The sequence below is a fragment of the Larus michahellis genome, chromosome Z, assembly GCF_964199755.1.
Source record: "Larus michahellis chromosome Z, bLarMic1.1, whole genome shotgun sequence".
Taxonomy (NCBI): Eukaryota; Metazoa; Chordata; class Aves; order Charadriiformes; family Laridae; genus Larus; species Larus michahellis.
The window spans coordinates 23,888,274-23,903,250 of NC_133930.1; the positions used below are offsets into that span (position 1 = coordinate 23,888,274).

The following is a 14,977-nucleotide window of genomic DNA, read 5'->3' on the forward strand; positions in this document are numbered from 1 at the left end:
CATAAGGGGCAGTAGCCCAGGGAGAAAGGTGGGCTGCGCAGCTGGAAGCAGTAACAGTTTAAACTGAATGAGTGTGTCATTCTGCAAGATTTTACCACCCAGACTGGATGTGAATTTGCAGTAGTGCACCCTGAGAAGTTGGACCCATAGCCATGTTTTCCCTGTCTTTTGTAGTCCACTTAGGCCTGCCTATGTTTGCTAAGCCTATCCCAAGACTGACAGTGTTGTTTAGAGCCATAGGAAAATTCAAGCTGGAGTTGACCTCAGGAGGTCTCACACCCTAAAATGGCTCCCAGTGCCATTAATGTTTTTTGTTAAAGCCTTCAGTTTATCACAAATGCCATTTCTAATATTCTAATATTTAAACAGGGATGTATCATTTATATCGCGTTTGCTTTTTTTGGCATGGCTATATTTAGGCTGATGAATTAGATGTCTGATGTTAGTGGTTTAAAGTTCAGTTTTCTCTTCTGTTTATTTGCAATACCTTTGGGGCAAAATTCTTCCAGGACTAACACATCAGTTCGGTTTCTTGTAGCGTACAGGTACATGTTCAACTCACATCAGCAATGTAATCAGCACATCTGCAGTGGTTTATTGTCTGCATTCATATAGAACTTGGTTATTTTAAACATTAAAGCTTAAATAAACTCACATGAAATATGAGACATGGTCCACTAACATGGCATATAAGACTGTCATTTTCAATTTAAATATTTCTTTTTAGGCTAATGGCTACAGCTTCATCAATATTGATCATGGACAAGCAGTATCTTTGCTAAAGACTTTTCAGAACGCAGTGGAACTCGTCATCGTTCGAGAAGTTTCTTCATAAATACATACTGTGGATTGGGGGAAAAAGCCAGCAGGATTCATTGAAGGACTTACGGGAAACTGAATATTTTGCCTATTTTTATACATGAAAGGAACTTGAAAAGAATTATGATCAAAATTTGTACAGGAAATACTGAACTTGTGGTTAAAGGGGAAAAAAACCACTGTATAGAACATACAGGAAGTCATTTTGGAAATGCATATGGTGAATAAACTTGTTTTTAAGCATTATAACTATCTAAGGATCACTCCTCCAAGAACAAACCTGTGTTGTTTTTTTGTACAGATGGTAGGTTTATTTTTGGATAATACATACACATATACTAAACTTTGTGCAAGGCTTTGCGAAGCCTTGGTTGTAGCCAATGGACAGATGGCAGGGCTGTCTGTCCTGTAGCTGTTTATTGCCTTTATTTTTATTCACCAGATATTAATGTGTTATGCTGAAACCACTTATGTAGATACGGATGGGGATATGAAATGTTGGCTTTGCTATGTGCACATTGTATAGGTGAATGGGTAGATGGAAGGTGGTGCTGGTTGGACAGAATAAAGGTCAGGTGAAACAACTGTCTGCTCAATAAATCTGGAATCAGGAAAGAAGAAAAAGTGTTTAGTTCTGGAGTGTACGTCTACCAATAGAAAATGCAATAAAAGCTTACGGTGTTGTGTTTTTTTTTTTTTTTTTTTTTTTTAGGAAGACTGTAACTACAAATTTGTGATATTTTGGGGGATTTGTTCTTAATGTAGTCATTGAATATTCATTTGCCACATGTGATTCATGGTTTAGTTGAGTTTTCTTGCATACATAATTTTTTCAACCGTACTGTGGAAATGTGCCCAGAGGTTTTTCTCTGCCATGGAAGTCCCTAATTTTGTGCGAATGGTGATACTTCTATCTTTATAAAAAGTACTCCATTTTAACCTTACAGATTTTAAAAATGAAACTGAAATGGCCAGTTTTTAAGGTTGTTGCCTGTAATATATATTTAAACACACACAAAGTAAATGATGCAGAAAGGGTTATGAAAGACATCTTGATTTTGTTTGGCCTTTGCATTGCCTTCTTAATCAAAAAGGAAACCATACGCATGGAGCTAGGTAACCAAAGCAAGTTTGTGAAACCTTGAACAGTGATGGAGAATTGCTGTGGTGAGATGGAGAGCAAAGGGAGGGTGTACTTACAACCCACCAGTTCGTAATGATGTTTATTAAAGGGCTGTTCTTACAGGTGACATTAAATGTGAACTAGGCACTTCAGAGTCATTAAAGGGTTTCTAACTATATTAATGTAATAGTGATTTACCACAGGCTGCCTTTGTTCCTTATTACTGTATAAAATATTCAATTATGCTTCTATTAATTTGTTTACCAGAAACATTAACTTTATTTTTCTCTTTATCCTTTGTAATTGAATAGAGACTGCATAAGCTGCAGTGATAATTAATACACGGTTGTTACGGACCAGGGAAAAGTGCCATAGAAGACCAATAACTGTTTTTAATCAGGGCTAATGATTAGCCTGTCATTGGAGCAATATTCAGTTATTGCAGTTCATTTTTTAATTATGTATACATTGGTAGTTTGAGACAGGTATAAGTTGCTTTTTTCAACCCATGTGTACAAAAGTAAATGCTTTTGATAAAGCTAGCAAAAACACCAGCCTCCTTTAGTTTTGGAACAATGAGCTGAAAAGAGGAACTATATATAGCTAGCAGTAATAAACAGGCAGTACTTTTTAAATAAGTGAACTCCAATATTATTGCACTTCTTTCAAAGATGTTAACTATTGCTTATTGTACTGTGTATAGTTCTAATAATTTTAATTGAAACCCTTTAACAACTCTTTGTATATTTTAATTCTTTTTATTTGATTTTCAGTAATATTTACATAGAAAATGATTTTTTTGATATATTAGCAGAAATGTGCTGTATTTTGATAAAATTCACTTATTTTCTGTGTGCTGTTAATCTTCAAAGAAAAGAATGAGAAACATAGCTATATAATGGCAGGCTTTAGTGTTCCCCTTCTAAGATGTGTTTTGTTGTTTAGTTTCTATTTTTTTATTGAAAATGCAAAATGTTCACATCACATGTTCATTACTTTTAATCATGTTATTTTTAGCACACACTGCCTTTTAAAGGGAATGCATACAGACAAGTCCTAAATTACCTTGCTCTTCTACATAACCTGTATCTTTGGGAAGGGAAAAGTCCAAAAAGCAGAACTGATTCTTTACTGATCGTGGACTGACTTTGTATACATTTTGCAGTACATTTAAATATATCACTGAGAAATTATACTGGATTGTATTTTGCTTTAATAGTAACAGAAGTTTTAAATGTTGTTGTGTCACTTAATTTTCAGATTTCTGTATTACAGGAAAATTCTACCAAAAAATGTTTGGATATGGTAGAACTATAGAAGGTAGAGATTTATAGCAAGAAGTTTAGTACTTCTTGTAGAAATACTTGGCCAAAGCTTGTCTTCAATAAATTAGCAAATTAATCATTTAATAAAACATGGATTATGCTGATTTTACTCAGTAAATGGTGGAGTTTTCAGTGGATTGAAATGTGTGTGTTCCTTCAGTGTCTCTGTGTAAATGTAAACACGTGTCAAACTAGATGATTTTGCAGAAAGTGGGAGAAAAATGTCTCCTGAACTAGTCCAGCTGGGATTCAGCAGGAGGAGAGACAATGTCGGCACTTCTCATTTTGAATGCATCTTAAACTACATTTTGAATAGAATCAAATCCATCAGCAGCCTAAGTTACTCAGCATGGCACTGAGTTGATGCAAACTGTTAATTCTTTCTATTCTTAATAGTTCATTAAAGAATCAGTTCAACTGATGTAATGAAAAGATGAAGTCTCCCACATATTTATTATGTAAATATTTTTTAGTTTCATTTTTGGACTGGAGTTTAAAAAAAATGTGTATATACTTGAAAGCATTCTATGAACACAAACATAGCAATAAACACCACACAGAATCAAACCTTTATGATTATTTTGGGTTTGTTTAGAAATATTCCCTTGTCAACAGCTACAAAATGTTTTTATTGATCAGCATTTATTCAACATTCCAAATTTTTGTATATAATTAGACTGTTTCTGAGGTAACACATGGAGAATAGATAATAAACTAATGCTCTTTAAAGCTGTGTGTAATTGACTTATTTAAGTTCTAGGAAATTCTCCACAACACCATTTTATTCTTCTGTAGTTTCTGTAGACCTTAGTACTCCATCTCAATACACATTGCTAAAGTCGTATGTGTGTTTCTGGCTCTGTGCATCTCAGTGCCCCGGCGTCTGCTCTAGGTGATTTCATTGCAAGACAGGGTTGTTCAGAAAAAAGACATACTTTTGTGAATAACCCGGTCTTGCACTGAAATCAGCTGGGGGAGACAGTGGCTTCTCTCCTAAAGGGGTGAGTGGTCTTTATCTGATACAAGCTAAGTAGTTACACCAGCAGAGTGGGGCGACTAAGTCAAGGAGCAGGGTTAAAATTGAGAGTGTCTTCAGAGTGCTGTGGTGAGATCTTTAAGGGTTATGTGGTCATGAAAGTGAAGAGCTGTTTACATCCAGTTTCTTGGAAACCGCACAACAATGTCATAACACAAACTGTTCAGTGTTTTTTCCTGTTACCTGTCTTATATACGTGGATCTGGCATATCAGTATCATGTACTGCTTGACTTCCCACTTCCTCTACACAGAAAACTGACGGTAACTGTAGCAAGTTACAGCCCTGAAGGCCCTGGAGTATCAGGCCCCTCCTTATTTAAGGTTTTCTGTATCTGCTCCCTACTTGGGCTTTGGAATTTTTTCTCTCTTCATTTTTTCCCTGTGAGCTCCCTTTTTGAAGACGTTTTTGTTGTATTTTCTGCCTTTTATGTATCAGACTGAAAATTTATTCTTTGCAGTTTCACAGGTGTTATTTGCTAGCTAAGCCTCATTCCTGTGCAACTGAGCCTCCTACCTTATTTCACAACTCGACAGTTTACTTTTTCATCAAGCACCTGAGAATGCTGGGTCTGACTTGTGATTTTCTGACTGGAGGCGCTTTATCAGAGAGAAAGTGTATTTTTGGTTTGTTATTTTGTTGCCTTGGGTTAATTCAATTTTGGAATGTGTCCAGAAGGTTCTGTTGCAGCATCCATGAGACTACCTTGAAACTGGGGTTCCACTACACCAAGTGTTACAACTTCACTATAAAATTGCCCCTGTCTAAATGAGTTGTTGTTATATGAAAAACTGAAGTAGCCAAACTAAGAGAAGTGAAAAACTCTGCTAAGGTCATAGACTGGTCAACTGAAGTCAGCAGAAGAAAACCCGGGCTTAATGATTGGCCTCAGTGCTTCGCTGGGGCAATACGCCCCCTATGGTCCTGCAGCATGGATGAATTCTTGCCTGAAGTGTGTAAAATACAGATAGAAATTGATTACTTGCTCTAGTGTCCGAATACGTCTTGGCCAGTTTTATTTGATTCTGTGATTTCTCACAGTCTGTGCAATTGCAGCCATATTTTGTCATGAACAGGGACACTTTCAATAAGTTTTGCCTGTGTCATGTATTAGAAAACAAAACAAAAAAATCAAACAACAAAAAAAAATCATTCTCAAAATCTTCCTTTATTCAATTTCTGCCGCTCAGTTGCGTGTAGGTGTTTTTTAGGAAACTTTTTTCAAGTTACAGTATCAAATCATTTCAGCTCTTTTGCCATCAAGTTATCTTTCCCAGAGGCCACCTGAGTAAGGAAATGTAAAAAGTTTTTGAGTGCTTGGGAGTAGATCACTTGTTCTGAATGGTCTTATATAGAAAATTAAAGAATTATTAGAGTATGTATAGTTTTAATTAAAAAAGACAAATCTGCCTCTGCCCTCTGAAAACAAATGTTCGAACGAGTATACTTTATGAAATAAAACATTTATTAAGGAAACTAGAAGTGTTTTATAATGTTGTTTTGTGTTAGAGGCTTCCTCATGAACAGCTGATACTGCATCTAAAAAAGCCTATCACCAGTGACAGGCTTTGGTTCTTTCTTTTGAAAACTGTGAGTCTAAGACTCCATCCTGTGAAGTTAAAAAACAAAGACAAATCATGATGGCAATAACTGATCTAATTTAGCTTGATGTAAATGACTTGTCTTTATTCCTTTAAATTACGTTTGGACCTAGAATTCCTTGTTGCTTGAATACTTTTTCTGCAAGAATTGCACTACCTGTGACAGGAGTTTGTCAGATAATGATGGCTGGCCCCAGGTGCGTCTGTGCCACTGGAGAATCTCAGATCACACAAGTGCTGTATTTCTGGGTTTTCAGGGCCTTATGGTGTTTTTTCACTCTTCACAATAGGATAAACTTTTAAGTTTCAAAATTGCCTTCAACACGAGACAAAAAACCAACTCTTACCTTGAACGGTTGGCTAACACCAATTGAAGGTCAAGTTCTGCCTTTTAACTTGGACTTGAAAGTAAACATCCAAAAAGAAAATCTTACCTTATGCCCTGGCAGGTGATTTTGGAAAAGCTCTACTCACTCCACAGAATTGTGCTTTAAGTGACATCTTGTGTGTTCTCACTCCATTTGAGAAATTTTAGGAGTACGTTCACATTTGTCGGAAAGGAATGAACCTAATGTGCAGTTCCACTAAAGCATTGATGCATACTTACCACGGCAGAGGTCATTCAGGTAGTTCTTGCTTAGCCCATATAACAATGAAGGTTCTTTAGGAATTTAGAATTTTATGTTTGAACTGGAAGTTGCTAAATGTTACTGTTTCACTAAGCAGAATGATCTCCAACGTACAAAAGTATTACTGCAACCAGCTGATGGAAGGATTATGTATCTATGAGGCAGTTGCTCTAGGCTTGGGAACCCACTGTTCTTAGTTCACATTCTTATCCTCCACAAGTAAGCAATAAAATAGCTGATTTCATTTTCTGTGACATGACTCCATCTGATTCTTCTTACAATTAGGAAGACTAAAGAAAACTACTACTGACTTTTGGCAGGGAGAGGAAGCTTTTATAACGACGAGCTAAGAGAAAAAGCCACTGGAAAGTGACAAAAATTAATTTCACATCACATTTCACATCGTATTGCTGTCTTTGTAGTTTATTTTTAAGAAATTAATCTACAGCTTTCTACAGCCATCCATGCTATTCATTTAGTAGCCAGGGCTTTCAGGTTACCCAGGGGAGATGTGCACGCAGTTTACATTCAAACGTATGTGAAAATATTTTTAATTTCTAGACTTGACATGTTTTTGAAAATGATGTCTAAGATATGTGAGAGTTACTACAACCCCATCACGACTTAGTGAGGTGGATCCCATCTCTCCAAGCAGACATTCATCTGCAAAGAGGATTGGGTGTTGACAGAAACCGAAACTGTGTTCCTGGCCCCAGCTCTGCACCCAATTGTTGAGGCTCGGTACCAGTCCCCTCCTCCTCGTGCCTCTCGTGAGCAGGACTGAGGAGAAGAGCACCGGGGACCCCACACCCCTGACTATTCCCACAGAGACTGGGGGTGATAGATGCTCTCCTGGTTGCCCCTGCAGGTATTGCTAGTGCCCACATGAGAGAATGGCAGGGGGTCATAGTCAGAGGATCGGACGAGCTTTGGCAGTCTCTCCACAACATCCTGGGTGTGGGTCCCCAGCAAGCAGCAAACTTCTGTAGCCAGTAAGTCATGTCAGCAGACGGGTGCCTGTGGGCCCCGCAGCAGGGAGTCACGCGCTACATCACTCGCTGCTTCCTCCAGGTGGTCTGTCCTGGCTCAGGGTCAGTCTGTCCAGATGCTTTGCTTGAAAGCTTTGAGGGTGGCGAACCTCAGGTGGAGCGGGAGCCTCACGTGTGGTGCCAGAAGACACCAGCTTCCAGCCACCACCTGCCACTGATTTTCCACTTGTGGTTCTGCTGACAGACTCTGCCCAGGTCTGCACTGTGGTGGGCATCCAGAGCTCTTGAAACTGTAGGGTCCCTGAGGAGATCCTGTCTCTCTCCAATGCTGCACAGCCTGCCAACTTCTATAACTCCTGCTTCGCTGTACAGCTCTCCAACAGCAGCTCACCTCCTGCAGGAAAGGTCCAGGAGAGGCCCCAGGCACTCCCTCTGATTCACCAAGCCCTGGCACAGGCCTCTCTGTCCCTACCACCAGCTAAAGAGTGGGAGCGCCATCCTCCCGAGGCAGGGGCAGCTGCGAGAGAGGATCCAGGCACCCTGCGTCAGCGTCAGCGGCTGCTGCCCGCGCTCGCAGGAAGCTGCCAGAGCTTCCCCAGGCCCACTGCCCACAGCAGCAGGTACCCTCCAGTTTCTCAGAGGGCTCCCAGGAGTCCCCCTCTTCTACCGCTTTCTAAGAGCCTTGCTTCAAGCACGGCATCACCTCCCCTTGCAGCCCAGCCCCTCTCCTCTGTCGCATTCCCCGATTTCCAGCTCTCTGCCTTCTTGCATGTGTTTTTTCCTGATATTTTCTGCAAGAACATGACTTGTATTTCCATACTGCAGTTTGAAATATTGCTTTCTATTAAGGATAAGAATTAAGTATAGAAAAAGAAGCGTCTATTCATCCTAAAGGAAGATAAAACATGAAATAAACATTACAACCTACATATTTTAGACTACATCAGAAATACTCTGCACAGGATTTTGTGCATTACAGAAGTAAGTTGCAGCTGCCCCACTTGAGGGAGAAATCTGTTACGTGCTTATGGGTAAATGTTACTGAGCTGTGAGAGATGCTGTTAACATGTAGCTCGTACTGTCGGAGTGCGGGCCCTTTCGGCCACTCACGTTTATATGAATACCTGAGTAAAAGGTTTAGAGATGAAATAAGAAAGTACGTGAGAACACGTATTACGCGACTGGGCTGGCAAAGTTCCTGAGAAGGCTGAGAGCAGTTCCCCGTGAAAGATTAAACTGATGAAATGACATAGCTTTTCAGTATGGCCCAAACTTTTGAGCATCAGGAATTAAATTTCTGGTTACAGTGGCCTGCAACATCTACTTTCACAGCTGCACAACACGAAGGGGAATATGGCTCTGCACTGCCTATGTTCCATGAGGCATGGATGGACACTGCAAATTGCTGAACTGGTTGTGTTTCGGTATTCTCCAAATCAATGAAAAACCTGTGATGGAATAGTCACTCTTGTTTGCCAGACATGTGAAAATACCGATTTTGACAAACTTCTCAAGGACTGTCTCTTAAAAGAGAAACTGGTAGCTGATGAACCAGGTGCTCTACTGAGGAATTGTCATTCAATTGCTAACGTTGATGTTTTGTGAAGGAAACTTTGGAGAAAAAAGCAACCAAAAAACTGACAAAAAGGGGAAAATGCTTTCTATTGAATTATAAGTATGCACTGACAAAATACATGATTTGAAAGTATTGTGCCATGGCTCCTAACATCATAACGTTTTAGCATATTTGACTGATTTTTGTCTGCAGCAACTTCCACTCACAATAGAATAATCAACAACAGGTTTTGAATATGGAGAAGGTATTTTTGCTGAGAATGTTTCTGCCAGAAGTACTTAAATTGAAAGCCATGGCTTCTCTATGGAGAAAGTGAGGTTTACTAATAAATATTGAAATAGATTTTAACAGCCGGTTAGCTGACATAAATAGTAAATCCGGGGAAAAATTAAATAATCATGTAAAATTGCCTCATTTGCTAACTGTAATGAGAAATGACTGATGAGGTTGGGGTTGATGCATGCAAGGGTTAGAAACCATGCTGAAAAGCCTCCAAACAGATAAAATCTCCAAATATTTTTTTCTGCTGCACTTTAATTTAAAAAGCTATGAAAACACACTTGGTGATTTGAATAATGGGACTGACTCTGCAGTAAGTGACGTGTGGTGGTCTTTTAATTGTACATAGTAGTTATTCTATTATATTATTTATTATAGCATTAATCAGGATGGGCTTATATTTTTTTAAGACATCTTTAGATACCAAAATAAATTTTCAGCTTTAGTACTTACTGAACTTGATTTGTTTTACAATGTGTATTTTATACCACTTTCAAATAAAAGTTATAAATAAAATGTTAATGTTTATTTGCACTGAGTTATACTCTGTATGTTTTCAAACTTCACAGTTATAAAGGTTTTAATCCTTTTATTGCCAGTGGAAGCCTATTTTCTAGTGCCATGAAGGAGACAGGGAACTAGAACTACTGGCAAAGGGTGACTGTGCCCAGACCTCCGGAGCTTGTTGTGCAGCAGGACATACGCGATTAGATTTTCAAGTGTGCGAGTTACCATTATTCATATTTTTTTCTGTGTCTCAGATAACGAGAATGTGGTTGGCTCCTATGAGCAAAACTGATATTATTTTTCCAACTTAAGATAAAAGAAGTATTCTTTGAAACTCAGCATGTGAGAGCAAATTAAAGCAACTACTTTAGCTGTGACAATACCTGGATTATAATCCCCAAAACAATATCCCAAACCGAAAATGTACTACTGTTGTGATTTTTTCAGTTCCAGGTGATATTAGCCAGCTGAAGTTGATACTCTATGAAGTCCAGTTTACCAAACCAATATATATGATGACAGTAATTCAACTATTGCACAAAAAAAGTGAATTTCATATCTAATGGGTAGGCTGGTACTGTGTTTGCACCCCAGAGTCAGGCACTAAAATAGAAAGGCCCATTTCCACAGTTTCTCCACTATATGTGAAATTATTTGCCTTTAGAGGAATGAAACTTTCCTGTCCTAAATGTATTTAAACTTCTTGCCCTGCTCCTACAAGCTCTGGCTGGAAGGGAGAGGACGTTCTTCCCAATGAATTACAGATTTTTTTTATCCAACTCTTTTGAACTATCTTGTTCAGGTAGGCATTCTGGAGATTTAAAAACACCTTCCCTTTATGTAGAATTATATGCTGTGACTCACAGCAGGATGAGCCTCACAGCAAAGGAAAAAGATGCTTTTTTCCCTCCAGAAATAGCAGGGACCTACCTGAATGGTTCCAACAGCACGTCCTGCCAGAAAAACAGCAAGTAGCAGATCTCATCAGGCACTCAACTAAATTTAAAAAAAAAAAAAAGAGAATAAAGAAAAAAAGCAAAGCTGAATTTTAACATTTCCTTCTTCTACACATACATATTCAAACATACTGATTTCAAAAGTATATCATGAAACTTTCAGTTTAATATAAACTTACAAAATTGATATGTAGAATTTTACACAGCTTAAAAGAGGGTCTTAAAACCCCACTTTGAAGAAGAAATGCTTCTGTAGTCCAAGTAGTGTTTTCTGGAAAACAGATACTACATTTCATAAGTGGCTGAAGAAATGCTGCCCTGAAATGGTAACTGGATGCAGAATCTGTTGTCACATCTCTCTCTTACCTGCTTTGGGTCTGTAAATGATGGCAATAACCTTCTTCGTTCATACATGCTTGAAGATTCAGAGATAAAAATCCTATCCAGATACTATTGGTTGTCAACTAAGTCTGTCATCTTATTTCTGAGTAAGTTTAAAAAGAATTGAAAGCTGAGAAAAGCTACTCCATCTTTGATTTAAACAATTTTATGGGGAGAAGGGGACTTTCATTATTAAGCACACTCATATAGCTGCTAATATGACTCTTATAACTGGTACTGCTATGCTAAATACAACAATCCTAACTTTTTTTGTGTGTTTGCCGTAAAACAGATGAACAGCAGATGCCAAAATCTCTCAGCTCTTTCAGTTTACCAATGCCAGTTTATATAGACGACTGCCATCCAGAGGCAGGAACTTTGAAAGGGTTTCATCTGCTTACATTGACTATGAGAGTTTGTTAATTTCATATCAGTAGGGTTTTAAGATTTCTAGATTAAGTTTCATCTGGGAAAAACAACTACCACTAGAGAAATTTCACGCTAGAAAAATCATTTTGTCATTTTTCTGGGTAGGGATATAAATTTGGTCTCGTGCTTTGTGAAAAATAGGTCTTGTTAAATGCATTTTATATAATTTTTGAGATTAAAGATATGGTGGATTCGGGATTACTTCACAGAAGTAAGAGTTTATTTTCTCTAAGATGCTTTCCTCTACAACACAACAGTCTTACTTAAAAAACAAACAAACAAATATATATATATATATATATATATATACTAAGACCTATAAAAAAAAAAAAGAGAAGCTACCTGACAAACCTGAATAGTATAATGATGGAAAGGATGGAAAGACCAGGCTGGATGGGGTTTTGAGCAACCCGGTCTACTGGGAGGTGTCCCTGCCCATGGCAGGGGGGTTGGAACAAGGTGATCATTAAGGTCCCTTCCAACCTAAACCATTCTATGACTCTATGATTCTATGACTGAAAGGAATTTCTAGCATTTGGGAAGAACTCTGGATTTGTCACAGTTTAGAATGAAGTCTGTGGTCTGTGAAGTTAACATTTTTCCAATTTGTCTATATTTGAAAGTTAGTTCAAGTTAAAAACTGAGGTGTGAATCTGAATTGCATTAGATATTTCAAAAATCCTACTTCCATGTGGTTTTATTCCAAAATAAAATGTGCTGAAATAACTCTAGATGTAGGCAAAACACACACTGTTGTTTTCAGATTTTATGGTAACGGCCTACTTTGACAAGAAACAGTTCATACTATCAGAACTGAGATTTTGGCCATGCGCAGAACTTGGCAAGCATCTCTGCATGAATTTATACATTGAATAAAATTCCTGACTGATTACGAAAGGCAGAAAAATATCCCTACCTGGTGCACATGTCTGGGCAAAAACTGAGAAAGTAAGAGTATTATCAGAAGCCAACCTGAACAGACAGTGTCCTGTGAGAAGTAGGAGGAGACTGGCATTTGAATATAATGTCTTTTGGTTAATTCACAAGAAAAGGAATATTTGTGTTGTAAAATACACATTTGTTTCCTATGTTCTGCATTGCTAATCTATGCAAAACATTGGAATTTTGGTTGTAAGATAAGGCAAATGGTGTTAAGGCATTGCGTGTGGAAACAAACTTAAGTGGCAAAAGCTATACAAATATACAGTCTTTTAGCGGCATTCTAGTACTGCTTGTGAAAAAACATTCAGAATAAAAACACTTCATTTTTATTTGGAGCTCTTCACCAGATAGATTGATACATCTCTATTTTAATCACTCTTATATACTGAAAGATTAACTTAAACATATAAATTCATCATCTTAAATAAAAAAAAAATTAGTATACTGAACACAACTTGAATGCTTTAATGAGAACCAAAGGTGCTAGTTATGATTAAATAATGGCAGTATTTTAAACATTTGTACCATTCACTCAAAATTTTCTCAAAGTCTCAATAAGATGTCAAAAGTTCCCTGAATTCAAACTGCATTATACAATGATTATTTTAATGTATTTTTTCCCTAAAGACTGCTGGCTTTATTTTCACTTCAGTGCATAATTGCAGAATTATGAAAGCCTGACTGAAAAAACAGAACGAAGAGTGTGTTGTTTAGCACCCTGCAAATGTATTAATATGAGTTGGTATGTAAATAGCCTACATTGAAACATCTAGTCATTTGACAACCAAATTCAGCTGAGAAATGCCCACTGAAAGGTGTATCAGTCATATGGCTATCCAGCCACCACAGGTGCAGTTCTTTCCCAAACAATATACCTATTGTTTTTTTTTCTTTGTTTAACAGAGTGTTGAGTAAGTCAGGTGAGTAACAGGTGCTACAATACCACACAAAGAATAACCTGTTGATTGAGAAAAATATTATAAAAAGTAGGAAAAGCAGTTTGACATACAGTTTGACAGATGAAACCCTCTGAGATTAGCCGATTTTGCTGACAGTGATGCAGAAGGTTTCTCAGACAAAGCTTTTTGCAGACTATCCTACAGTTGTACTTAAGTTGGCAATAATATGCTTGATATTCTATGTGCTGCTTGGCCAATACAAAGTATTACTTCATATGATCTACTGAGCAACTCCAGACGTTGTCTGCTGCAACATTAACTGGGAACGTGGCAGCTAGGCTTTCCTTGCAGAAATGCTCTTTGTTCTTAATCGCATCTTGGTAGAAATCAAGAGTTGCTCCTTTCTATTACATAAGGACAGAAAAACAAAGAAATTCTTGATGCTTGTTCTTCTATTTGAATTAGTAATGCTAATCTCACTTGTCTCACTTCTTGATCTCATTCCATCAAATCCTGTTCAACACAGTTGTAATTGAGCAAAGCATTGCTGGTTCTCTCTAATCAACAGTTTTGGCAATGACAGTAAGAATTAAAGTCTGTTAGATTCTCTCTCCTTGAAGAAGATACATGATTATGGAAAACATCAGTGAAGTAGTTCAAAGATCTTGTAATATATGTAAAGAACAATTGAAGAACAAACCACTCCACCAACTGTAGACCTGCATTGACTACAGACATTCCAAGCAAGGTAGCAATAATGTGCTACAAAAAAACACTTTTAATGGACATTAAAAGACTTCCTGAGATTACTAAAGAATATCTCCATTATTATAGAAAGTTAACAAAAAGTATTATTCTAAGCTTCTTGTCAAATAAGTGAACTCAGTTCAGGAAAGCACTGTTAACTCTCTCACAATCACAGTGTTCCTGAGACTGGAAGGGCCCTTTGGAGATCACCCAGTCCAACCCCACCCTGCTCAAAACAAATTCAACTAGAGCAGGTTACTCAGGCCAGGTTTTCAGTATCTCCAAGAAAAGAGATTCCAGAACTTCTCCGGGCAACCACTTCCGGCAGTCAGCCACCCCCATACGAAAACAAAAGCTTTTTTCTTATCGTAGAATCATAGAATGTTTTGCTTTGGAAGGGACCTTAAAGATCCACCCCCCTGCCATAGGCAGGGACACCTTCTGCTAGACCAGGTTACTCAAAGCCCCATCCAACCTGGCCCTGAACACTTTCAGGGACGGGGCATCCACAACTTCCCTGGGCAACCTGTTCCAGTGCCTCACAATAAAGAATTTCTCCCTGATATCCAATCTAAATCTACACTCTGTCAGTTTAAAACTGTCACCCCTCATCCTATAGCTACACTCCCTGATAAAGAGTCCCTCCCGATCTTTCCTGTAGGCTCCCTTTAAGTACCAGAAGACTGCTATTAAGGTCTCCCCAGAGCCTTCTCTTTTCCAAGCTGAACAACCGCAACTGT

The 14,977-nt window shown here is 38.0% G+C and overlaps 1 protein-coding gene across 13 annotated transcripts in view; it reads left to right on the top strand.

Moving 5' to 3' along the window:
- The window catches only part of ERBIN (erbb2 interacting protein), a 120,246-nt gene extending 116,843 nt beyond the window's left edge, over positions 1-3,403 (top strand). For 11 of the 13 annotated variants that reach the window (XM_074571060.1, XM_074571066.1, XM_074571056.1 and 8 more), the window contains one exon: positions 728-3,403. In XM_074571060.1, the coding sequence (XP_074427161.1) occupies positions 728-835 (108 nt within the window). In that variant the 3' untranslated portion in view covers positions 836-3,403. The remainder of the gene's footprint in view (positions 1-727) is intronic. The other 2 variants (XM_074571067.1, XM_074571068.1) reach the window with 1 other exon arrangement.
- Positions 3,404-14,977: the final 11,574 nt, after the last annotated feature.